Source organism: Dromiciops gliroides, chromosome 1 (assembly GCF_019393635.1).
Source record: "Dromiciops gliroides isolate mDroGli1 chromosome 1, mDroGli1.pri, whole genome shotgun sequence".
Taxonomy (NCBI): Eukaryota; Metazoa; Chordata; class Mammalia; order Microbiotheria; family Microbiotheriidae; genus Dromiciops; species Dromiciops gliroides.
This window is the reverse complement of record NC_057861.1, coordinates 220,213,099-220,239,777: the sequence shown is the minus strand read 5'-3', so window position 1 is coordinate 220,239,777 and position 26,679 is coordinate 220,213,099. Positions and strand designations below refer to the sequence as shown.

At 39.4% G+C, this 26,679-nt stretch overlaps 1 protein-coding gene across 2 annotated transcripts in view; it reads left to right on the top strand.

The window, feature by feature from the left end:
- The window catches only part of CIDEA (cell death inducing DFFA like effector a), a 29,184-nt gene extending 6,642 nt beyond the window's left edge, over positions 1-22,542 (top strand). For both annotated transcript variants that reach the window (XM_043979018.1, XM_043979019.1), the window contains exons 2-5: positions 11,340-11,484; positions 13,744-13,890; positions 18,740-18,915; positions 21,722-22,542. In XM_043979018.1, the coding sequence (XP_043834953.1) occupies positions 11,340-11,484; positions 13,744-13,890; positions 18,740-18,915; positions 21,722-21,866 (613 nt within the window). In that variant the 3' untranslated portion in view covers positions 21,867-22,542. The remainder of the gene's footprint in view (positions 1-11,339; positions 11,485-13,743; positions 13,891-18,739; positions 18,916-21,721) is intronic.
- Positions 22,543-26,679: the final 4,137 nt, after the last annotated feature.

Genomic DNA, 26,679 nt, shown 5'->3' with positions numbered 1-26,679 from the left:
ATTACCCTCAACCTTTTCCAATCTGCATCTGGAAGCAAACAATTTCCTGATGACTTTCCTAGAAGGGGAGACAAAGCATTTCATTCTTATAGATAGAAACAGCAAAACTAAAGATCAATTGTACATAGCTGAAGTGGGAAGTTTAATTTGAGTATGTGTTCAATATGGTGTCCTTGATATTCACTTATCAATTATCAGCATTACTTAGAACTCTAATCATTTAGCTTAAAATTTGCTTAGTAACGTGCTCATGTATTTTGTTACAGATTATATACATTATGTATTATATATGCAAATTTACTTATGCACATGTATTTTTGTTTGTATTTATATAGAGAACAAAAAATATGGCTATCGAAGGTAGATAGATAAATGATAGATAGATAGATAGATAGATAGATAGACAGACAGACAGACAGACAGACAGACAGACAGACAGACAGATAGATAGATAGATAGATAGATAGACATGCAGTTAGGGTTGTAGTAGAGTACCAGATCTGGAGTCAAGACTCATCTTTCTGAGTTCAAATCTGGCTTCAGACACTCACTGTGTAACTAAGCAAGTCACTTCAACCTGTTTGCCTCAGTTTCCACATCTATAAAATGAGCTGAAAAAGGACACAGCAAACCACTCCAGGATCTTTGTCAAGAAAACCCCAAATGGGGTCATGAAGAGTTGAACATGACTGAAGTGACACAACAACAATATATTTGTATACAAATATATAACATATTTTATATTTTTTGTAACAAATATATAACACATCTATACATAATTTGCATAGATTAATTCATTTTTCTTTATACTGACACTCGTAACTGTTAAGGGCTAAAATTCTAGCTAGTCTGTCTAAAATATCTAATGAGTGGTCGCCAATAAATTATAAGCTTTAGCAAGAGTTAGACTTTTAAGCGTTTATTAAGGAGAATAAGAATTTGATAAAGAGAGAGAGAAAGGCCTAGATTCCTATCTATTAAAGGGAGAGCACATTTTTAGCTCCACTCTCCACTAGAGTCCAAAGGAAAGAGAGCAAGACTGAGCGCCAGTCTCTTCCTTCCTCCTCCCACTAGCCCACGTCACTTCCTTTTCCAAAGAAAAGACTCCTGGTCTTGCCCTCAAAGACCTTCACTTCAGGGGTGGAACTCTTCTACAGTAAGTCTCCAGCAGATGGCGTCATTCCAATCGTTACATAACCATTAATAATCATACATTTACATATCATTAAATTATACAAATATATAAAATAATTATATTGAATTTAATCAGAATTCGTTTCATAGGGTCACATGGTCATAGATTTAGAGCTGGAAAGGAGTTTGAAAGGTTCTGCACCTCAGTTTATAATTTTGAGGTCAGCCTAGGCCCTTCCCTCCCCTTGGTCTCTGCCAATCCAATTAGTTGTCAAGAGCCTACCTCTCTAATTTATCTTATATATGTCCCCTTCACTCCACTCACAATGCCAACACTATTTCATGCCTTTACTACCTCTCACCTGGACCATTGGAACATCTTACTGATTGGCTCCCCTGCTTCCAGTCTTGAACTTCTCATACATTCTAAAACACACATCTGACTCTTATTCCCCTCCTCAAAAACCTCTTTATTGCCTCGAGGGCAAATCAATCAATGAACAAACATTAGGCATCTGCCACATTCTGGATAACAGCTAAGTGTAGTGAGGGATACAGACTAAAAAAAGAACCAATCCCTGCCTCAAAGAGCTTAGCATGGGAAACTCCACAGACACACAAAGTGCACACAGAGTCAATACAAGGCAATCTAGTTGGGGAAGTACTAGGGTTGGGGGTGGGGAGGGGGGAATCAGGAAAAAGCCTCCCATAGGAGGTAGTGATTGGGCAGGACATTGAAGGAAGTTAAGGATTCTAAGAGTCAGAAATGAGGAGGGAATACATGCCCGGAGTGAGGGGAAAACCTGTGCCAAGCCACAAACACAGGAGATAGAACAGCAAGAAGGCCAGGTTTTGGAAAGCACAGTAGTGTCAGAGATTTGGAAAGATAGGCTGGAGCCAAGTTGTACAGGGCTTCAAATGCCAAATCAAACAGTTTGTATTCAGTCTCAGTGGCAATAGGGAGCCACTAGAGTTTACTGAGGAGCATGTTACAAGTGTGCATTAGTAATGTTACTTTGCCAGTTGTGTTCAAGGAATGGATTGAGAGGTAGAGCAACCAGTAAGAAAGCTATTTTAGCAGTTCAAGTGAGAGTTGATGGGGCCCTGAACCTGAGGGATGACCCTATGACTGGAAGGATGGTAGTTCCTCAGAAACAGAACATTTCAGGAGAGAGGTGGGTTTCAGAGAATCATGTTTGGGATGTGTTGAGTTTGAGATGGCCTATTTCAGATTTTTTTTTTCCCAGTTCAAAATGTCCATTAGGCAGTTGATGAGACAGGATTGGAACAGAGGAGCTAGAGACATAGGCTTAATATAAAGATCTGGGAGGCATCTGCATATGGCTCTGTGGGAGCTGATAAGGTCATCCATCCAAAGTGTAGCCTGAGAAGAGAAGCCAGTCCCAGAACAAAACCTTGGGGTATACCCACACATAAGGGGCAGGATATGAATGATGATCTAACAAAAGTCTTTTTCTTAAATCAACGTTCTTCTTGAACTCTGTAGCACTTGGCATCTCCTCCTGCATATTGTCTCTTCTCTTTGGATTCTTGTGGCAATTTTCTCTTGACTCCTTTCTGTCCACCTGGCCATTCTGTCTCAACTGAAGTTTTGTTAGATCATCATTTCGTATTGACCTGGGAGAAATATCTAAAAAGGGCAGTTCAGAGGGGAGGGTGAACCTAAAAGGTCCCTCATATTTCTGGGACCCCAATATTAAGGCAAGTCACCCAGATAACACTCCATATATCAAATTTTGGCCCTCGCAGATACAAGGTTTAAATAAAATGCCCTGAGAGATTTAACATTCTAGTTGGAAGATAAACTAGATAGCTACAGTATACAATGTTCTGTGCTAAGTGCATTAGATAGATACAAAACTCCTTTATATTTGTGATCTGGGATGGGAGGGGACTATTACTGACAAGAAGGAAGAAGCCTTCATGGAGAAGATTGTCTTTGAGTTTAACTTTGAACAATTGATGTAAGGAGGATTTCAGCAGGCAGGCAAGGCATCCCAGGAACAAGGGAACAGTGTGAGCTGGGACACAGTGGCAGAAGAGTCCAGGACCTGTTCAGGATAAGAGAGGACCTTCATTTGGCTGGAAAGCAGAGGGTGTGAAAGGGAGTAGCAGGAAATAACACTGAAAAGGGAGGGTGGTGCCAGATTGTGAAAGAGCCTGAATGCCAGGCAGAAGGGTTTGAACTTTGCCCTGGAGACAATAGGGAGCCACTTCAGATTTTTAAGGATCCGAATGATATGGCCAGATCTAGAAATAATTCAGCAGTTGATGAAGAGTGTTCTGGAGGTGAGAAGGGAAGAAAAAAGTTTTTTTTTTTTTTTAAGTTGTTTTCGTATTCTAGTTAGAGGATAAATGGTGCCTCTTTCTAGGGTGGTTGCAGTGAAACTAGGGAAGAGGAGTTAGACAGGAGGGATCAAGACTAGATCTGTAATTCCATTTCTGTAGAGAATTTCTTTCCACCAGTAGGAGTTGGTACCCTCTCTCCAACTTCTAGTCTTAAGGATCTGCCTAGAACACAGAGAGATTAGTTAACTTGACCACAGTCACACAGAGAAGATGGGTCAGATGCAAGAAAAATATTTTTATTAGGAATAATGAGAGCTCACATTTACATAGCTCTTTAAGGCTTACAAAGTGCTTCTTTCAGGGCAGCTAGGTGGCACATTGGATAAAGCACAGGCCCTGGATTCAAGAGGACCTGAGTTCAAATCTGACCTCAGACACTTGACACTAACTAGCTGTGCGACCCTGGGCAAATAACTTACCCTCACTGCCGGGGAAAAAGAAAAAAAAAGAAAAAAACCACCCACAAAGTGCTTCTTTCCCAACCATGTAATGTAGAAAGAATTATCCCCATTTTCTAGGAAATTAAAGCCCAGAGAAGAAAATGTGTGCCCACCATCTCACAGCTTTTAAGTGTCAGAACTAGAATTTCAATTCAGGTCTTTTGACTCCAAGTTATTACTGTTGTACCACACTTTATCCAGGTAGAGGAAGTGATGGAAAAGGAAGATTCAAAGTCTAGACCTTTGAGAGAGAGAGAGAGCCATAGAAAAGAAGCATTTATTAAGCACCTACTATGTGTCAGCCACTGTGCTTTGTGCTTTACAACACCTTGGAAAATAGGTACTATTATATATTATTCCTATTTTGCAGTTGAGAAATTTTAGGCAGAGGTTGAGTGATTTGCCCAGGATCACACAGCTAGTGAGTTTCTGAAACTGAATTTGAACTTGGGTCCTCCTGATTCCAGGCACAGTGCCCTATACATTATGCCACCTAGCTCTCTCAAAGTATGAAGACACTGGCATGTTAGAAACATGACTACAAGAGTATGTATACTAAGGGGCAGCTAGGTGGCACAGTGGATAGGGCACCAGCCCTGGAGTCAGGAGTACCTGAGTTCAAATCTGGCCTCAGACACTTAACACTTACTAGCTGTGTGACCCTGGGCAAGTCACTGAACCCCAATTGCCTCACTAAAAAAACAAAACAAAAGAGTATGTACTGCAAGTATCCCTAGCACCACTGCTTGTTCAATTGTGTAAAACTGCTTAACAAGTTGGTAATTATAATGCAATTAATAGTTAAACCAGATTCTGAAACTTCAAGGGGCACTGGAATTTTCCTCCATGAAAAGACTAATTAAAATATGAATGATACCTTTACATTTGACTCTACAGATTGGTCTACCCCCAACCCATGAGTCACACGTACACATTTGATCAGCTCTCCAAACGGTGGGGAGGAAGAAAAATAGCCAGAACTCCCTTATCCTTTTTTTTTTTTTTTTGCAGGGCAATAAGGGTTAAGTGACTTGCCTAGGATCACATAGCTAGTAAGTGTCAAGTGCCTGAGGTTGGATTTGAACCCAGGTCCCCCCGAATCCAGGACCTGTGCTTTATCCACTGTGCCACCTAGCTGCCCCCTAGGACTCCCTTATTCTTGAGGATAAAACATAGAGACATTAGGTCCGAAGTAAATGTCAATTTTCCCTGTTAGATCTGTGAGAATTCATTTGTAGTAGGTATTGGATAAGGAGTGTAGAAATAACCTAAATTATAAAATCCACTTAAACCAACTAAATCATTAGCTTCTTGAGAAGAGAAGGTAACTTTTTAGCACTTCTTTGTAGATGAAAAAGTTATGTTTTTTCCTTAGTTCATTGTACCGAACAGATACTCAAAATTGACTGACTGAAGTCTTCCTCAGCCCTACTATCTGTACCATGTTACACTATCCTAACTTAATCTAGTTTAATAATCTCTGAACTACTATGGGCAGCTACGTGGCACAGTGGATTAAAGCACAGGCCCTGGATTCAGGAGGACCTGAGTTCAAATCTGGCCTCAGACACTTGACACTCACTAGCTATGTGACCTTGAGCAAGTCATTTAACCCTCATTGCCCTGCAAAAAACAAAAACAAATCATCTCTGAACTACCAACACTTTACCAGGCTAGAGTAGAAATTTCTTTTCGGTCTGTTTTTGTTAGTTTATAACTTCTCTTTAGAACTATTCTTAGCAAGCTATCCATCTGTAAAAGTGAATATGCTCAAGAACCATATAAACTAGCCCCATTAAAAAGAAGAGATTAAGTTATTAAGGATTAATTAAGTAGCCATTATTGGTACTTTTTCACTTAAATATTTAAGACCAGAAGCAGTATCATCCCAGATGGTTATTTTTCAAATGTATCATCACTAAATTTAAACAATAAAAGATTTTTGAAGGAATGTTAAATTTCAATTTCAGTTCAAGTCTCTCTCTGAAGCTTTCTTGTGTCTCTCCAAAGCCATGTGGCACTCTAGCACCTGGGTGTGGTGGAACATGCCTATAATACCTGCTAATGGGAAGGCTGAGACTGGTGAATCTCGAGCGTGGAGGTTCTAAGCTGCAGTGTGGGCTTTGCTGATTGAGTGTCCACAGTAAGTTCAGCATTGGAACAAGGGGCCACCAAATTGCCCAGGAAGGGGGTAAATGATCTCAGATTAGAAAACAGAACCCACCAAAACTCTGATGTTTTTCAGAATAGGGCTAGCCTTCAAGTGGACTCCACACTTCATGTCTGGGTAATGAAGAGAGACCTAGTCTCAAAAAAGAATGTGGCATAGTGTAATGAAAACTGGATTTCAAATCAGATCTTAGGTTCAAATCCTGGCATTGGAATTCATTCCCTATGTAACCCTGAGTAAGTCATTTAATCACTTGGGACCTCAGTTCCCTCACTGATAAAATGCCAAGATTGGATAGATGAACTCCAAGGACCCCTTGCAGCCCTACTATGATTTTATGGTTACATATGCTTTCAGATTATCATTAAAATAATTCCCAAAAAGTTATGATAGCATTATTTTTTCATAAGTAGATTCATTAGTAAGTTTCTGGATTATCTTTCTGAAATTAGTAGGCAACTATTCTTTCCAGTCAGAGACAGAAAAACACAAAATAGTACTATGATTAACATTTAGTTCCTGAACTTTCACCTTTATCAAGCAAAGTCATTTCATGTTCTCATAGTTACACAATTCTGATGTCACACGCTACTGAAATGAATGCAACAAAGAAGGTGCTATACTCAACAGTGTGCATTCTGGTTTTTGTTTAAAATGGTGGTTGAGTAGATGACATTAATTATCCATTTATGAGATCTTTCATTTAGAATAATGACTTTGGTTCACTAAATAATAGGGTTTGGAACTCAACTACAGGAATAGGGGAAACTGCAGAAGGTATCAGTAAACACAACTATTAAAAGATGGAGAAAAAAACATTTTACACTAGCTATCCAGGAGATCATTAGTGGGGATTAGTCATCGCTCCTGTTAGTAAGGTATATAACAGGACACATGATGCCTTCAAAGTTCATTAGATGATTTGTTACTTGTTGTTAGAATCCATGTCTCTGTATTCCTAAAAATATCTAGCATTGTGCCTTGCATTAAAGTTTTGCACAACTTAGATTCTTCTCACATAACCCTCTCTCCTCCCCACACACTGCAATTCCGATTAGCCTGTTTACTGTTCTGTATACACAAGTTCCATCTCCTTTCTTTATTACTTTCCACTGGCTGTCCATCATGCCTGGAATACACTTCCTCCTTTCTGATTCTCAGAATCTCTGGTTTCCTTTAGGTCTCAGCTCAAGCACCACTCTTGCTAATCCCCTCCCACCCCAGAACATACACACACACACATAGCTGCTGGTGACCTCCCACCCCAAACTACCCTTTATTCATTTTGTAAATATTGTGTATATACTTACATAAGTACATGCCATCTGCCATTTAGAATGTAAGCTTCTTAGATGTCAAGGACCTTTGTACTTTTGTCATTGTATCCCCAGTATTTGGCAGTGCCTGGTGCTTAATAAATGCTTTTTTTTTTTTAATTTTTAGTGAGGCAATTGGGGTTAAGTGACTTGCCCAGGGTCACACAGCTAGTAAGTATTAAGTGTCTGAGGCTGGATTTGAACTCAGGTACTCCTGACGCCAGGGCCGGTGCTCTATCCACTGCGCCACCTAGCTGCCCCAATAAATGCTTTTTTGATTGATAGATGGTAGATATCCAAATATTTGAATAATAAATAAAAGAAGTTCGGTGTTAGAAGGCTAGCTATTATCTCCTTAAATTGAGGTTGGGCACCCCTACTCCTCCCCCAGGTTACCTTCTAATCTTACACAGTATGTGAGGCATAGAAAGATTTGTATTGGTTTAGCATTAGCACCTTTTCTAACTATTATTAATCCCAACATCTGATAGATGTGAAACCAGGATTCTTCCTGCCTGCTCAGTATTACATCAGTGACCTAACCTAGTTTCCATCTTTGTGGCTTTCTTTTCCTTGTCAGAGGTAAAAACAAACAAAACAAAATAAAACCCCATTTCTTGTCCTCTTTCCCAAATAATAATTACCCTGGGTAATAATAAACACAGTGTTTATCATATGGAAATTGGATTTGTTGACTGTCATTGCCAAAGGAATTAATGCTGATGTTCCTGAAAAACATAAAACCTGGTCAATTCAGGAAGGAAAGAGTAAAATTACATTCCTGGGGTTTGAGGAAGGGAGGGAAGTCGATTAATCATTTTGTTACATATAGACAATGCAAGTGATTGATGAATTCATTTTTGCCTTTTGAAAGAATATTACAAACTTGGTAAACATCACTGCACAAGCATTCAAGGTAGTGAACTAAGTAAAGCATAGTAAAGAGAAAAATCCAGAAGGGAACAGGCTGTTCTGGGAAAACCAAGTAGAATAACAGATTGGGTTTCTTGGAACTCTGCTGGAAATCCGGAAACAAATGAAAAAGTCAGTTCTCAGCACTGAGGAAAGCTGTCACAAAGCCAGCCCACTCTACTTACTGCTAGGAGAATTGAGCTCCTCCTCCAATTTATTGACTTAAAATTCTGTGTAAAATAAGGCAGTTAATTATGACCAACAAACATATACTTGTACAGGCAGAAGAAAATTGAAGAATTATAATCAGGATAGGCATTTGGGGCCATTTTTTAAAATGGAGTCCAGAATCTCCCTAGGACAGACTATTAACCTTTTTTTGTGTCATGGGCCTCTGTCAGTCTGGTGAAGCCTGGGGAATCCTCAGAAAAATGGGGTTTGGGGTTTTTAAAAACTATAACCAGGGGGCAGCTAGGTGGCGCAGTGGATAAAGCACCGGCCCTGGAGTCAGGAGTACCTGCGTTTGGATCCAGCCTCAGACACTTTACACTTACTAGCTGTGTGACCCTAGGCTAGTCACTAAACCCCAATTGCCTCACCAAAACCAAAACCAAAACCTACAACCAAAGGAAATGCTACACTATTGTTAGAAGTCAGTGAAAATAAAGATATCAATTTTTCCTCATCCAAGTTCACAGCCCCTCTAAAATCTTTCAACAGTTCCCATGGGGAAACTTAGACCCCCAAGTTAAGAACTCCTGACTTAGTATAGGCTTGCTCATTCTGTCCCCTCCAAACATATCGATGTAATTTCCAACTAAATTATAGGTTCTTTGAAAGCAGGAGAGGGCCATCTTACATTATTTTGGTATTTTCCACAGAACCCAAAATAAGACTTCATATATATGTGCTCATATTCTTAGTAATTAGCACTGATTGATAATATAACATTTATCCTTATTGCTTTCAGTGAGACACCATTATTTCAACTAATTAGGGTAAATGACAATAAGAAGATAGAGAAGGTAGAAACCTATAGCTACCTGGTCCCTCTTCCATTCCTTTGTCTCCCTTTCCCCAGTGTCTAAATTAGGGGAGAATTTTGAGAGTCATTGGTCTAAATTCATTTACAGAAAATAAGAAGTGTCAAGGATATCTAAAGAAATACTTTTACTATATATATACAGCTCTCACCTTCTGCAGTTTTTCTACCCTAATGAGTGATACTCTATGTTAACTTATTTTGAAGGATACTAAAACAAGTTAATCAGATTGTTTTGGGAAATAGTAACAGGATATTAGAGGTAGAAGAGACCATACAATGAATATAAGAGAAGATAGAAGGAATCAGAATAGGAAATGAGGTAATAAAACTCTTTTTGCAGATGATATGATACTTGGAAAATCCCAAAGAATCAACTTAAAAGTTAGTTGAAACAATTAATAATGCAACACCGCATAAAATACCTGGGAGTCTACCAGTCAAAATAAGCCCAGGAATTATATGAACAAAAATATAAAAACATTTTATACAAATAAAATCAGATTTAAATAATTGCAGAATATTGTTAATGGGTGGAAAGGGCCAATATAATACCACTATTAGGTCTGTTTTCCAAGATGATTAGGGGGGAAAGGAAAAGAACCTATGTGTCCTAAAATATTTATAGCAGCTCTCTTTGTGGTGGCAAAGAACTGAAAATTGTAGGGATGCCAATCAATTGGGGAATGGCTGAATAGGTTGTGTTAAATGATTGTGATGGAATGCTACTGTGCCATAAGAAATGATGAGCTCTATGACCTTAGAAAATTATGGATAGAGTTGCATGAAATAATGAGTGAAATGAACAGAACCAAGAGAATCTTTTATACAGTAACAATAATATTATTTCAAGAACAACTTTGAGGGAACAAACTATTTTGTCTATTATAAATACCCAAATTAACTTCAAAAGACCTATGAAGGAAGAGGCTATCTATATTCAGAGAAAGAATTGATAAATAGGAGTAGGTATAGAATGATTTTACATATACATATATATGTATCTATATAAACATATTTGTCTCTAGTGGTAGCCATATTAGGGAGAGAAGGGAAGAAAAAGAAAACTACATGAGTATTATATATTTAAAAGAAACAGCAAGATGTACATAATCAATTTGCAGTTTCATGTGCAATCATCTTTTTTTCTATTATAGTATGTTATAGAAATGCTTGTTTTATTTCTTAAGTTCAGAATAAGATACTTTTTTTAAAAAAAAATGAACATAAACTGAGTTTCCACAACTAATAATGAACTATCTTGTTCCCTGTCTATACAGAATGCTCTATATGAAATAGGATGGTAAATTGTGAGGCACAGATGGCAAATCCCAGAGGCTTAGTGATTATAGGTTTAAGGTGTTAGGGAAGTCTTCATGGAGTTAATCCAAATTAATTGTGTTGAGTATCGACTATTATAGACCAATAGAGAGCAACAGTATCTTCCTTATTTATCAATACAGACAAATTTAAAACAATCTGAAGGATCCTTTTCTTAGCTCATGTTAACAAGACGAGAGCATGATTTTTGGACAATATTAGATAGAACATTTCCTAAAAATAATTTAAATCCTTTTTTCTAATATTTTTGATGCAAAAATCATTTTAAATTATTCCCGTGGGGTTAAAAGACTTCTGGAATGGGGTCTGTTGTAAAAGTCACACTCAAACTTTTTTTTGTCTCTGCTCTCTAGAATTCTGAGTTTCCTCAGGTCCCTACTACCTTCTATATGAAGCCTTTCTTGAGTCTCCAAGTTGTTACCATGCTGTTACTCTTGAAATTACTTTGTAATGTTTTGTATGTTCCACAGGGGAATGTAAGCTTCTTGAGGACAGACACTATTTCAGTTTGTATTCCCAGTGCCTTCTACATAAGTGTTATACATAATAAGTTTTTAATAAATGCATGTTGAATTGAAAGCGAATTGAATTTGACTTGATTCTTCTGTTTTTAGGCCCCTGACTTTCGTGGGATCACAAACCAAACGAGTCCTGTTAACTCCCCTCATGTATTCATCTCGGCCTTTCCGGGTCTCAAATCATGACCGAAGCAGCCGGCGTGGAGTGACAGCCAACACATTGAAGGAACTCATTAGCAAGGTACTGTTCCCAAAGCCCTCATTTAACTAGTCGTAGTTGCTCCAATTAAGACACATAATACAACTCAATGTCAAATGTCAGCACTTAAGCAATAAGATTATTGTATTTCTTTAATGACTTGTCAGACTTTGGAAATGGCCTTTCCTTCCTTCCTTCCTTCCTTCCTTCCTTCCTTCCTTCCTTCCTTCCTTCCTTCCTTCCTTCCTTCCTTCCTTCCTTCCTTCCTTCCTTCCTTCCTTTCTCTCTTTCTTTTTGTCACTGGAAAAATATGTTTCTTGTTATAAATTAATGTTGATTTTCAAACACACCAAGCTAAAATTTAATAGTCAAACTCAATCAAAAGTAACCTTACTAGACCTTTATCTTATTTGTTGATAAAGAAATGTGTTTGTTTGGGGTTTTTTTTAAGTCCTGGATTTAACAATAGAGTACAAGTGTAGCTATAGCAGGCATTTTGTAAACCTTAAGGTATCAAACAAATTATTTTAGTTGTCAATGATAATAATATGGGGAAGAAGGCAAGAGAGAAGGATAGGGAATCTTGTACATTAAGGACTTTTGGGGGATAAGGAAAAGAGAGGCAATGACTTTGCTTTTACTTGAGCAAGGTCCTTTTTTGACAAGCTAAACAATGTGTTACCTATATGTGAAAGCTACTGAAGAAAGAGAATTGGCAGTTTAGGTCATGTCATATATTAGTTTTTCAAAAACTGATTAAATGAAAGACCATCAGTTGCCAACATGTTGGTAGTTCTGTGAACTGTAGTGGATTTAGTGGATTTCTTTGAAATCTGTTTCCCAAAATAATCTGATTAACATGTGTGAGAAACTTCCAAAGTAAGTTGATGTAAAATATCTATGACTCACATTGTTGTGTTAGAAAAACTGCAAAAGGTGAGAACTATATGTCTAATAAAGATATTTATGTAAATGTTCTCGATGACACATCCTATTTTCTGCAAATGTATCTAGACCAACCTCTTTCTTTCTTTCTTTCTTTCTTTCTTTCTTTCTTTCTTTCTTTCTTTCTTTCTTTCTTTCTTTCTTGGTGAGGCAATTGGGGTTAAGTGACTTGCCCAGGGTCACACAGCTAGTAAGTGTTAAGTGTCTGAGGCCAGATTTGAACTCAGGTCCTCCTGACCCTAGGGCTGGTGCTCTATCTGCTGCACCACCTAGCTGCCCCCAATAATAGATTTAATAATAGGTTTTGGACAAGCAGCAAGTCCCAGTGGAAAGAGTGCTGACCTTGGAATCAGGAGACCTGGGTTTGAATTCTGTGTTTTAGTTCTTGATAACTCTGACCATGGGCAAATCACTTAACTCATAGCATCAATTTCCCCAATGCAGGTATTCCCTAACTCACAAAGTTGTGAGGAAAATGCTTCTTAAAGCTTAGAGAAGAAGGTGCTTTGGTCAGATTCTAAGATCTTTCTTTTATTTTTTTCTAAGATCTTTCAAAGTTGATTTCCTTCATATTATTATTGTCATAGGTTTTCTATGACAACCAATTGTTCTTCTGGTTTGATCATTTCCCCTATATTCATTCATATAAATCTTTTTATGTTTCTCTGAATCCATTAAATAGAGGCAGCTTATATGGCCCTGTGAATAGAGTGCTAGGCCTGGAGTCAGGAACCCCTGAGTTCCTATTTGGCCTCACACACTTACTAGTTGGGCAAATCACCTAACCTCTGTCTGCCTCAATCCCTTCAAACTGGCAATATCTGGGGTATCAATTGGGGAATCTGCCCAATGGGGATAATAATAGTGCCTACGTCCTAGGGTTGTTACGAGGATCAAATGAGACAATATTTATAAAACAGTTAACACATAGAGCCCTTTAATAAATGCTTGTTTTCCTCCTTCATTGCATTATATTTTTTCTTTCTTATGACACAATAATATTTTGTTAATTCTTATACCACAGTTTGTTTTCCTTTTTTCCAATTTATGGGCATCTACTTTGTTGTCAATTCTTTGCTACCAAAAAATTTTGCTACAAATACTCTTGTACATATGGACCCTTTCCCTCTGACTTTGATCTCTTTGGGATAGAATTTAATTTGAGAAGGAAAAAAACCATTAAAGTGTTATATGAATGTGTGGTTGCCAGTTCTTGCCATTATCCAAATATTATTGATATCAATAACCTCCTTTGGTAGTTAACAGATGGATGGCAATGCTGAGGGCTCCAGTTGAATCAGACCATACTTACTACAAAGCCAATGATACTGGTTTTCTGTTCTATCACAAATCTAGACCCTGGATGCCCTAGCAATTACTACTGGGCTGGTTACTTTAGTGTTGGAAGAAGATGGCACAGTTGTTGATACTGAAGAATTCTTTCAGACCCTAGGAGACAATACACATTTCATGATCTTGGAAAAAGGACAGAAATGGACGCTGGTAAGTAAAAATATCAACTAATTCTTCTTTCAGTTTAGGTATGCAGAACCCCTAACAATGGAGCTTGTATTTACCTGATATGTCCCCAAGGGCTTTATGCATATTCTCTACATAACTAGTATCTTCAGGAATTAAAATTGTAAGAACTGAGGCAAAGAGGTTGAGGGGCTTATCTGAGGGGCTTATCTGAATTACTAGGGCAGTAATTGACAGCATATTGTGTACTTAAGGATGTGGCCCGATAATTGAATGATATACCTGTTCTCAAGGAGATTAATGGGGAGAAACCAGGTAATCTCATGGCCAGCATTTATTCAGCAGACATTTACTAAGTGTTTACTCTGTGCTGCAGATGGGGGGGGGGGGGCGCGGGAGTTTGGAAAGGAGAGAAAAGAGATACAAAGTTTAGAGAAGTCTTAGTCCCTACCCTCATAAAGCTTACATTAAAGAAATAGAACAAGGGGCAGCTAGATGGTGCAGTGGATAAAGCACTGGCCCTGGATTCAGGAGTACCTGAGTTCAAATCCAGCCTCAGACACTTAACACTTACTAGCTGTGTGACCCTGGGCAAGTCACTTGACCCCAATTGCCTCACCAAAAAAAAAAAAAAAAAAAGAAATAGAACAGATAACAGTGATACACAAAATTATACAATAAGTGAATTAGAGAGGTGTAAAACAAAGTGCTTTGAGATCTATGAGGAGGGGATAGGTAGGTGATCAGTAAAGGCTACATGCCAGAGATAGTATTTGAGTTGAACTTTAAATGATTGGTAAAAATTTAATGGGGAAAGAAGGGAGGGGAGGAAATTTCAGACACGTAGGGTATTAAGTTGTAAGACTCATCTATTTATCTTTAGAATTATTCCACTCAGTACCTGGCACATGGTTGGCACTTAATAAATCTTTGACTTGAAGGGATAGGCTGATTATGGTACTTGGTCAGAAAAATCCATAGAATTAATCAGAGATTCCTGGAGGTGATAGGTCATGAAGGGTGTAGTAAGAAGTTATTCTATTCTTCTGGGACTATCCATAAAGAGATTTCAGTGGGGGAGGAAGTGATAATCAGGGAAGAGAGAGGATATAGAGGAGAAAAAAATAAGGAAATTTGCTTAGATGGAACAGAGTAAGCTGGATTATGGAGTCCCACCAAAGGGCTATCAATCTGAAGCAAGGGCTATGGAAAATTTATTTTTGGGAAGATCACTGTAAGCCAGTGAAAGACTAGGATGAATTCCAGAAGTATTTTTCCCCAGGCTTCTGGTACTGTTTAAAATAAAAACCTACCAATTCCAGAGTTGAGGGTTGTTTTTTTTTCCATGCTCTTTAAGAGAAGAATTGTAAGGAGAAATGGGGCCTAATCCTGACCCTGCTTTTCTGTAGGGTTGTGACCCTGAACAAGTCACTCAATCTCTTTTAAACTTCTTTTTCTTCATCTGTCCTGTCTACCAGGCATGTGGGGGTGTAAGGATTGTCCCAAAACAAATCAAAACAGCTTTTGGTTTTATCATTTAAATTTTTTTTCTTTTCAGTTGTATTAATCTCAGGTATTAACGTGGTTTCTTTCCCTGTTCCTTTTTAAGGTGTTGGGTTTATTTAAAAGTACATACTCAACTCATTTTTTCCTTTGCTTTCATACTAATAATGGCATTCACCGAGTTTGTTTTAAGACTTAATCATAGGGGGCAGCTAGGTGGAGCAGTGGATAGAGCACTGGCCCTGGATTCAGGAGGACCCGAGTTCAAATCTGGCCTCAGATACTTGTCATTTAACCCCAATTGCCCAGCAAAAAAAAAAAAAATTAATTTAAATTAAAAAAAAAGACTTAATCATAAGATAGGACTAAGGACTGGGCCTGTGATTTTATTCCTATAGAGAACTCCCAGGCAAGGAAATTTTACCAATGCATGTTGCAACCTTTTCTGCAACTTATCCTCTATAGAGAGTTGCCTAGAGCCCTGAGAAGGTAAGTAATTTGACCAGGATTCCAGAGGCAAAGATTTGGCTGAGGAGGAATTTGAACCTAGGTCTTTCCAGCATTACAATTCTAATGCTTATCCACTGCAGCTTACTTCTTCTCCCCACAGGTAAGTGCATACATATGTACATACTTAGATATAAGCATGAAAAAAAAAATTGAAAACAGGGTTAGCCCCACATAAGGAGGAGTTGCTTTATCTGTTGTTGAATTATTAGGTTAAAATCAAATAGAGGGACCCTAGGTGGTCTGGTCCCTTTTTTTCACCACAGAGAGTAGTTGTTTTCTTCTTGTTACTCAGCTGTGTCTGATTTTTCATTACCCCGTTTGGGGTTTTCTTGGCAAAGACAATGAAGTGTTTTGCCATTCAATTTACGGAAGAAGAAACTGGGGCAAACAGGGTTTAAGTGACTTGCCCAGGGTCACATAATTAATGATTATTTGAGGCAGATTTGAACTCAAGTCTTCTTTTTTTTTTTTTTTTAGTGAGGCAATTGGGGTTAAGTGACTTGCCCAGGGTCACACAGCTAGTAAGTGTCAAGTATCTGAGGCCGGATTTGAACTCAGGTCCTCCTGAATCCAGGGCCGGTGCTCTATCCACTGTGCCATCTAGCTGCCTCAAGCTCATGTCTTCTTGACTCCAAGCCCAGCACTCTATCCATCTAGCTGCCTGATGTATTTTTGATCAAAATGGCATTGTTTTCTGCCTGCAAGTAAGATCTGACAAGAACTTTTTCTGTTTATTCTGCTTATACTAACATCTAGGAATCTTGGCATAGTAAATAGAGTAATGTACTTGGAATCAGGCAATCTAGGTTCAAATTCAGCTTCAGAGAGATATTTACTAGCTGTATGATCCTGATTAAGTCACCCATTCAAAGCAGTAGTTTCTCATCTGGAAAATGGAGACAATAACGCTATAATATAATAACCTATTTCACAGGGCTGTTGTGAGGAAAGCAATTTTCCAAATCTTAAATTAATTCTAGGAGTGGAGGAATATTGAGCAATGGCTATGATGTGTAGAATAAAAAAGGCACAAATAATTTTTAAACTCTTAAAACGCTTTATGTTATCAAAAATCAGCCACTTGTAACATGCAAGATCACCACTAGGTGTCACCCTCCACTAAACAATTGAGACTATTAACTTGCTAGAGCCGTTTAAGAAAAGATGTGGTTTGAAGATGGCTTTCTACATTATTTATCCATAAGGTTCAGGTTCTTGGGTCACAGTGAGTCAGTTATCTGGGCTCCAGTGTAATTAAATGAGTCCCCTCCCATATTCAATTAGGGCAGTTTCCATTTCAAAGCAGAAATAATGGTTACTTAGTGCTGGTTATAGGTTTGGCGTATAGGTCTAGAATGATTATGACTTTGCTCATTTGGATCTCTTCTTGTGGATGTTAGCACACTGCCAAAGAGACCTCAAGTTTTAGTTGTAAGTACCCCGATAGGGGCCATTAAACCACAGATCACATCAACTTTTGGCCAACCTCCAGTTATCACTGAGGAGGCAAAATGACTGAAAAGGAATGGATTATGACCAAAATCTCTAGCAGATTGCTTATCTGCAATCTGCTGCTCAAGGACTTTAGACAGCACTCTGTGTTTGGGAATGGGAAAAAAAAACAAAAAACAAAAAACCAGGATGGAGTGAAATAAAAAAGACTTGGTGATATTTTTAATAATGGAATTCAAGGAGGCAGCTAGGTGGCACAGTAGATAAAGCACTGGCCCTGGATTAAGGAGGACCTGAGTTCAAATCTGGCCTCAGACAATTGATACTTACTAGCTGTGTGACCCTGAGCAAGTCACTTAACCCTCGTTGCCTCACAAATAAATAAATGAAGGCATTTAGATATTTTGATCTGAAAAACCTTACTAATGTAGAGTTCTGAAAATACCATAGCATTGTATAGTGACCCTCAAAAGCCAATTCTCTGTCTAATGCAGAAAATTTTTTAAAACAAAGTGCTTGGGGCAGCTAGGTGGTGCAGTGGATAAAGCACTAGCCCTGGATTCAGGAGGACCTGAGTTCAAATCCAGCCTCAGACACTTGACACTTAGTAGCTGTGTGACCCTGGGCAAATCACTTAACCCTCATTGCCCCACAAAAAAAACACAACAACAACAACAACAAAAACCAAAGTGCTTAAAGTTTGGGGATTGGAGAGAGTGGGAACAACACTGCATTTAAGGTCAAAGTACCTGGGTTCAAATTCCAGCTTTGTCACTCACTACCTGTGTGACCATGGACCAGTCTCAACTGCCCTGGGTCTCCATGTCCACAGAGTACAAAGGAGTTGGACATTATGAATGCCCAGGCCTCTTCTAGCTCATTCCACCTCAGCTGCTAACAATGTGACATTCACATCATCTGCCTGGCTGCTTCTCCAAAAAGGAAACAATGCTGACTACCTCTCAATTGAAAATGAATGGTGAAGTGCTTTATTGTTAGGGAATAAGGCCAGAAGACCCAATCAAATAACTATTTGGTATCTGTTGCAACTTGTTAACCTATGAGTACATCTCAATACCTTTTATCTCATATGTAGAGTTCACTGAGGCCTAACTCTTGCTGCCCTAAGCTGAATCTAGCACTGAGTTTATATACTCTTTGTCTCACCAAAGTTCTGGCAACAGAACCATACTCACAGTGGTACAAATGTTGGACTGAGACACAAATTATTCAGAACTCTGAATCCAATAGCTCTGCTTAAATTATAGGTTGTAGTCCAAGCAGCTCCCTACGAGTATCAGTATTTTACACTGGCTTCAATGAAACCTGAAGCCAGCCTAAAACAAAAGTTACAACACTAGATGTGTGGTTTAACTAGGATTTTTAAAACTATCTTTCCTCAAAACAGGGTCCTAAATATGTTACTCAGAAGCAAAAAAGGTCTGGAATAGCAAAAGTCACTTTTGACTTGTATAAGATGAATCCCAAAGACTTCCTTGGATGCTTAAACGTGAAAGCCACCATGTATGAGATATATTCTGTGTCCTATGACATCAAATGTACATCGGCCAAAGCTGTGCTGAGGTAAGCTAGTTTTATAGGCTTAAATACTTTTATGCAATATATGAACTGGGTTCGTATATTATGAACCCAGCAGTCAATGGGGTTTCTATTTCCTTAGTCTCAAACTCCTTGAGGACAGGGACCCTTTTGCCTTTCTTTGTATCCCTAGCACTTAACACAGTGCAGGGTACATAGTAGGTGCTTAATATGTGCTGACTGGTATGAGAAATTAACGCTTATGGATTATCCGATCATGCTAAATTGGAAGCTTTCTTCTTTCAAGAAGCTATTCCTGATCCTCCTTAATGCTAGGGCCTTCCCTCTGTTAATTATCTCCAGTTGATCCAATGGATAGCTTGTTTGTATACAGTCGTTTGTAGGTCATCTTCTCAGACTGTAAGGTCCTTTCTAGCTGCCTTTTACCTTTCTTTGTTTCCCCAGGGATTGCCTGGGGTTCTATAAGTAATAAATAAACTCTATTGACTGACTGCAAGGTACAGGAGCACTTAGTCTAACCTCAGAGCTTGTTTGGATCCCTGTTCACTTGTGTATTGGCATCAAAGTGCATAGTCACTGGCCCTCAACATTATTATCAAATACTGGTGTAGCAGCAGCCACACTTGGCTCAGGGAGTCGGGATTCTGACCGACTCAATTAGTAGCTAATTGTGTGTCCTTGGGGAAAGCCTTTTGCCCCCTGGGCTTGGGATTCTTCATAAGGAAGGTGGATTAAGTGATCCTTGTGGTTCCTGTGACTCCTGTGGTACTTATGGATCAAGAGGCCTTGGAATATCTTTACTCTGCACCTCCAGCAGAATTTCCATAGAACATTGGGTGAATTGCTTTCCATACAAGGAACATAGCCTAAAGAGAGTCTCTAAGAAGGCAGCTATAGCAGCAGGGGCCCCTAGGGAGTTTTATACAAAGATTTGGGAATTCCTATATGGATATTCCATTGCTCCCTCTAAATACCCTTTAAATTAGGAGGACCGTGGAGACAGACAGAAACAGAAATGACTTGCCTTTCTGTATTTTTCCTACACCAGATCTTATAACTACCTTCTCTGAGTTCAGTAGAACAGGTCAGGAGAATGGCTTAAGAAAATAATAAGAGGGGGCAGCTAGGTGGCGCAGTGGATAAAGCACTGGCCCAGGATTCAGGAGGTCCAGAGTTCAAATCCAGCCTTAGACACTTGATACTTCCTAGCTGTGTGACCTTAGGCAAGTCACTTAACCTTCATTGCCCCGCAAAAAAGAAAAAGAAAAAGAAAATAATAAGAGGGCAGTAGCTAGATGGTACAGTGGATAGAGCACCAGCCCTGGAGTCAGGAGGACCTGAGTTCAAATCTGGCCTCAGACACTTGACACTTACTAGCTGTATGACCCTGGGCAAGTCACTTAACCCCAATTGCCTCACCAAAAAAAAAAGAAAGAAAAAAGAAAAGAAAATAATAAGAGCCAAATAGGTTTATCACTTACTCTTGGAATTAAAAAGTTTAGTCTGACTCCTGTTGTCATTTTAAAATCACTTTTATACATAGCTAGTAATGACTATGTCCAATATGTGGCTAATGGTAAGGCAGAGGCAAGCTGCCTTCAAGTTTGAAAAAGATGACTCTCAGCATTTTGCTGCAATTTGACTCCCAGCAAGGACTTCCCTGAAAGGCAAACTTAAGGCTTCCTTCTGATTGGTTCAAATCAACGGGAAGATCAGATGATCCTCCAGAGAAGCAACAAACATTCACTGAATAGCCACAACTGCTGAGAAAGTCGTGATGATGGCAGCCCAGCTGTCTGGCCCTAGGCAACTGCTGTGAGCACAAGCCCCTAGGAAAGCTGCACCTGGCAGTGGACAGGAATTCAGTCTGAGGCATCTGCACACAGGTTCAGAAGAGCTCCCACCGACAAGTGGACACACACAGGAAGTTTATACGATGCCTAGCTGTCTCAAATGTGATCATGGCACAAGTTTGGGGAGGAAGGGGGAACTCGTTTAAGCTCTAGACTGAATAGGAACACAAGTTAAGGCTGTTATTCTTAATGAACCAAAAATGATTCACTTTTTTTTTTTTTGATGGGGCAATGGGGTTTAAGTGACTTGCCCAAGGTCACACAGCTAGTAAGTGTCAAGTATCTGAGGCCGGATTTGAACTCAGGTACTCCTGAATTCAGGGCTGGTGCTTTATCCACTGTGCCACCTAGCCACCCCCAAAAATGATTCACTTTTAATGCTGAAGTTAGTGCTAAGCACTAGGCAAGATAGAAGAACTATTTTTAATTTTGAGAAGCTCTAACTTCTAAGGACTAACTTGGATGACTTAACTGATTGCCCTCAATGGAATGGGTTAACTAACACCTTCATAAGGGCAATGAGATCCTCATTAATTTTTTCCCTTCCATTGGCCAAGCCTAACTTCAATTCAGGCCTAACCTAATTATTTCCATCAGTTAGACTCCTTTTTTTGTATATCAATTAGACTCTTAAGGGCTCAATATTATTGTGGAGTTACTGAAAACTAATAACTCAAAGCACTGACTATATCTGGTGCCATTCAGTATTTAAGCTTGGCATTCCGCTTAAATCAGGGCTTAGATAAAGGGTGTGTCCATCTAATTATAACTGAGTTAAGTTTGGGAGTGGTAAGTAATAGACGTCTAATATTGGAAACTGTTGCCTCTTTCCACCCCTCAAGTGGGGATAGTGCACCAAGATATTGAAGGAGAAAAGTGATGTTCCCATCCTAATCTAAAATGCTTACTCGAGCAAGGTATGAGATCTTTGGACCTTTTTGGGGAGTTGTTTTCAACTTATTTCTGCTGTCTTCTAGGCACTTCTTGCGGTTTATGTCCTATGCTGCCCAAGTCACCGGACAATTTCTCATCTACACTGGGAATTACATGTTGCGTGTGCTTAATGACACTGATGATTCTCCTCCTCCTCTGAAAGCAAGAACCAAGGGTTGGCTCCTGTAGGGGGACAGTGCCTTGCATTAAAGGGATCCTAGATGAATCCTTTAGTTTCCTTCCCAATGTTAACTTTTAAGTGACTGGTTTCAGGGATGCTACCATATATATTCTTAGACACATCATTCCAGGTAGTTGGCCACTGCTACTCAATACTAATGATGCAGGGGGCAGCTAGGTGTCGCAGTGGATAGAGCATCAGCCCTGGAGTCAGGAGTACCTGAGTTCAAATCCAGCCTCAGACACTTAACACTTACTAGCTGTATGACCCTAGGCAAGTCACTTAACCCCAATTGCCTCACCAAAAAAAATTAAAATAAAAATAAAATACTAATGATGCAGGTAAAAGTTATCTGTGGCCAGCTTTTTGTTTCCTAAGAAGTTCCTTTATGCTAATGAAAGGGGTGATGTGCAAAATGAGCCTGAAAGAAAGGGTATACACAATAGGCCTCCAAGGGCCAAAAATGGGAAGAGATATGTGGAACACTATAAACTGGATTCAATAAATGTACTACTCAATAAATATGCTTTGGTGGCTCATTCACTGAAGTAGACAGGGCCCAAAATATGTCCATATGTGTGTCTCTGAAAGATAGCTTTCACATGCAAATGTAAGAAAAGTACTTTGGGGTCTTCAAATCAGATCAATGATGCCATGAAGGAAATAAAGATCTGGCAAGCAGTATTGGTGTCTAATGAAGTTCTTTACTGGGCACTGAGGGGCCAAAACACATAGTATCTTCACCTCTATAAGATTGCAATTATAGCTTACTAGTTTCTTGACTTCTTTTTTGGGGAGGGGTCGTCACACAGGGTCACACAGCTAGTAAGTGTCAAGTGTCTGAGGTTGAATTTGAACTCAGGTCCTCCTGAATCCAAGGCTGGTGCTTTATCCACTGCACCACCTAGCTGCCCATGTTTCTTGACTTCTTAGAAAAGCTTCATTTTAAACACGGCTTTCAGATGGAATTCTTTTTGGCCAATGCTATATATCCCTATTAAGTTCATCATTGAGAAATTCTCCATTTTTAATGTATCTGGGTTTTTCTCAGACCTCACAAAAGTAACTGGAGTTATTTTATGAGGCTTGAGGAAAGGTGAGTTTTATATTTTCCAGAATCCTAAGGTTTTTATTTCCTTTTGTTTTCAAAGAGACTTCCTGATGTCAGTTTCTCTGGCTTAGGGCAGAAAAGGAATACTTGTCCAGATCTCATGTTGGATTTTGCCATCTGGGTCCTTGAGTGGGAAAGTACTCCTACTACTTCTGCCCAGGCCAGAGGGAACTGAGAATCACTGTGGGGGTTCCTTGAATACACAGGAATAGACAGGAAAGATAGAGAACAGAACAAAGCAGGATTTGGGACTCAATGGCGCAAGATGATAAGTAGGAAACTCTAGACAGGGTGAGATCAGTGGGACCAAATCCAGTGTTTCCCTCCCTTCCCCCCCCCCCCCATTCCCTCAGATCGATTGCTGAGGAAAAGAGATACAATATTTGAAAGTGATTGAATCTTTTTTTCTTCCCTTCTACTGGCTGGTGCTGGTGGAAAGAGGGTTTGATCTAAGCTGCAAGAAGTCCTCCAGCATGCTATCTGAAAGACTTTTTGTTTTGGGGTTGGTTTTTCTAGGCTCCCTGATTGTTTCAACAAGTCACATGACTGTTAAGAAAAAAATAAAAAGCAAATTTTCAAATCCTCAGAATTCAGGGAAGGGGGAAGGGAGGAAAGAAAAGAATAAAAGTCCAAAAATGGGATGGCGGCTTAAAGAGTAGAGAAAAGACACATCTTCTGTTCTCAAAGTGGTTTGTGTTTTATGTTGTTTTTGTTGAGTCCTTTCAGTCATGTTCAACTCTTTGTGACCCTATTTGGGTTTTTCTTGGCAAGAATACTGGAGTAGTTTGCCATTTCCTTCTCCAGATCATTTAGCAGATGAGGAACGAAAGCAAACAGGGGTAAATGACTTGCCCAGGGGCACACAGATAGTGTTTGAGGCTGGATTGAACTCATGATTCCAAGCCCAGTGCTCTCTCCATTGTGCAACCTAGCTGCCCATTGTCTTTTTTTTTTTTTTTTTAGTGAGGCAATTGGGGTTAAGTGACTTGCCCAGGGTCACACAGCTAGTAAGTGTTAAGTGTCTGAGGCCGGATTTGAACTCAGGTCCTCCTGAATCCAGGGCCAGTGCTTTATCCACGGTGCCACCTAGCCGCCCCCTCTAACTCCTTATTGAGAAAAAGAGCTTTTCCTTTTAGTGTAAAAGTAAAAAAACCCCAAGAAACAGTATTTTTGCCTAAACTCTCTTTAAGGCAGTAGATCCATCCTGCTAGAGAGCTTAAGTAGTTCTTTCAGTAACAGGGCAGCCTAGTAGAGAAATAAATATGGAATTTTTAACCTTTCCTTCTTTCTTCTCCTCCTCCTCCTCCTCCTCCTCCTCCTCCTCCTCCTTCTTCTTCTTCTTCTTCTTCTGGCCTCGCTTTCTTTCAAATCCTTCAAACCAGCAGTTGTTCCTTGGGCTCCTTGCTCTTTGTGGGATTGCGTCACTGACCAAGGATTTTGAACACTCCTGGAAAGAGTCAGGCTGCCTGGTTTCCAAAAAAGGAATTCTCACTGTAGGCCTGGTTCCTGTTGACTCAGCCTGTGCTGTCACTCTGTAGGCAGCACTGCCCTGCTCTGGGCCAACCCTCTTGCCTTGGATAACTTGCACTGCAAAAGAAACATGTTCATTTGCCTATTCCTTCCAAGGCTTTTCTGAGCTTTCTGTGATTTCATTCCCTCCCCCCTCCCCTTCCCTCTCCAGAAAAACAGTGGCAGTGTAGATGAGGTGGGCAGGTTAGCCGTGGGGGAGGGAAGTATCCTATCTTAAATAGGGTTCCATCTTTTCTATTCTAAGAGTAGGAGGTGGGTAAGGTGGAAGTTGTCCCCTTTGTGGGGGTTAAACTACAAAAGAGAGATAAAGCAAGCCAGGCTCTTGTGACTTACAGGAAGGGTGATTTTTCCACACATTATTATAGTCCTCTTCTTCTAAGAATATAGCTCCCCATTACATAATGTCTTACAAAGTATTTCTCCTCTTGTCCCATAGCAACCCTTTGAGGTAGGTAGTGTTATGGATAATTATCCTCAAGTTACAAATGAAGAAACAGATTTAGAAGAGCTATGGAACATGCTCAAAGACACGTGGGTAATTTGGTGGCTGTACTAGGATTTGAGCACAGGTTTCCTGGCTCCAAGTTCAGTGTTCTTCCTCTGGCATTGTATTACCCCTAAGGTGCTGCTTTCTCAATTAAAGTTCTGTAATCCTAATTATCTAGGAAAGACTATATCATGACTGTGGAAAGAGTGGTTCTGTCTCAGAGGCTTACTAGCTGTATGACCCCAGTAAGTCTCTTAACTTTTCTCAACCTCCTTTTACTCATCTGTAAAATGGGATAATAATAGCACCTACTTCATAGGGCTGTTGTGAAGCTCAGATGAGATCATACATATAAAATGTTACATAAATATCAGTCATTATTTTTTGAATAGAATTTTATTTTCCAAAATATATGTAAAAACATGTACTGTATACAAAATAACAGCAATAGTGGGGGATGATCTGCTGGGAAATATCAGTCATTATTATAAAGAAGTGGTCATTATAAGTGAATGAATCAGTTGGTTAACCCAAGATCATTAGTATCACTAAGGTAGCACCTGCTTAGCCATTGAAAAGATGGTATTTTCCCTTTTTTCATTTTTTTTATTGGCAAAAGACCCAGAGGAACCTTTCAGAAGGGGGCGGGTATGCCTGGGATTAAAACAAATTGCTTCCAGAAAGGGCATCAAGCCAGTATTTTTTGTCCATATTATTGTTGTTCAGTCATTTTTCAGTTATGTCCACTCTTTGTGACCCCATTTGGGGTTTTCTTGGCAAAGATACCAAAGTGGTTTGCCATTTCCTTCTCTGGTAATTTTCTACAGATAAGGAAACCGAGGCAAACTGGAGTAAGTGACTTGCCCAGGGGCATACAGCTAGTAAACTTCTGAGGTCAGATTTGAACTCAGGTCTTCCTGAGTCCAGGCCTAGCACCCTAGCTACCCCATCCTCTATATTAGAGGAAGTTTGTTAAATAGAAAAGTCAACACTCTAGGCTTCAGTTTCCCCATCTATAAAACTGGGTATGATATTTTACAACCTACTTCCAAAGGGTTGCTGAGAAGGCACTTTGCTATCCTTTAGAGTGCTTTCAAAATGCAAGTTGTTATTCTTCTGTTCTATTCAAAAGTCACATTTCACAATTTAGGATCCCAGTTCTAACTTCTGTAGCTTCTGTGCTATAGCAGAAATCAGCCATTACTCTGGCCTTTTTGAAAGTGTTGCAGGGCAGCTAGGTGGCGCAGTGGATAAAGCACTGCCCCTGGATTCAAGAGGACCTGAGTTCAAATCTGGCATCAGACACTTACCAGTTGTCTGACCCTGGCAAATCATTTAATCCTGTTTGCCTTCGTTTCTTCATCTGTAAAGTGAGCTGGAGAAGGAAATGGCAAACCACTCCAGTGTGTTTGCCAAGAAAATCCTAAACAGGGTCACTAAGAATTGAATATGACAATTTATGGAGAATTTGCCTCACTGATTGTGCTGATGAATTCTGCCCATTTGCTAGTCCCCATTATGTATAATACTTATGTTTTGAGGTTTTGATGTTGCTTTTTTAAAAGAACATGTTACATCAATCTTTCGATCTCCTGCTGTAGACTTCTCCCGCATGAAACTGGGTGTGATCTTCTGTGAAAACATGATGTTGGGGATAACAGTTTCACGTGACATTTCACATGGACACTTACAA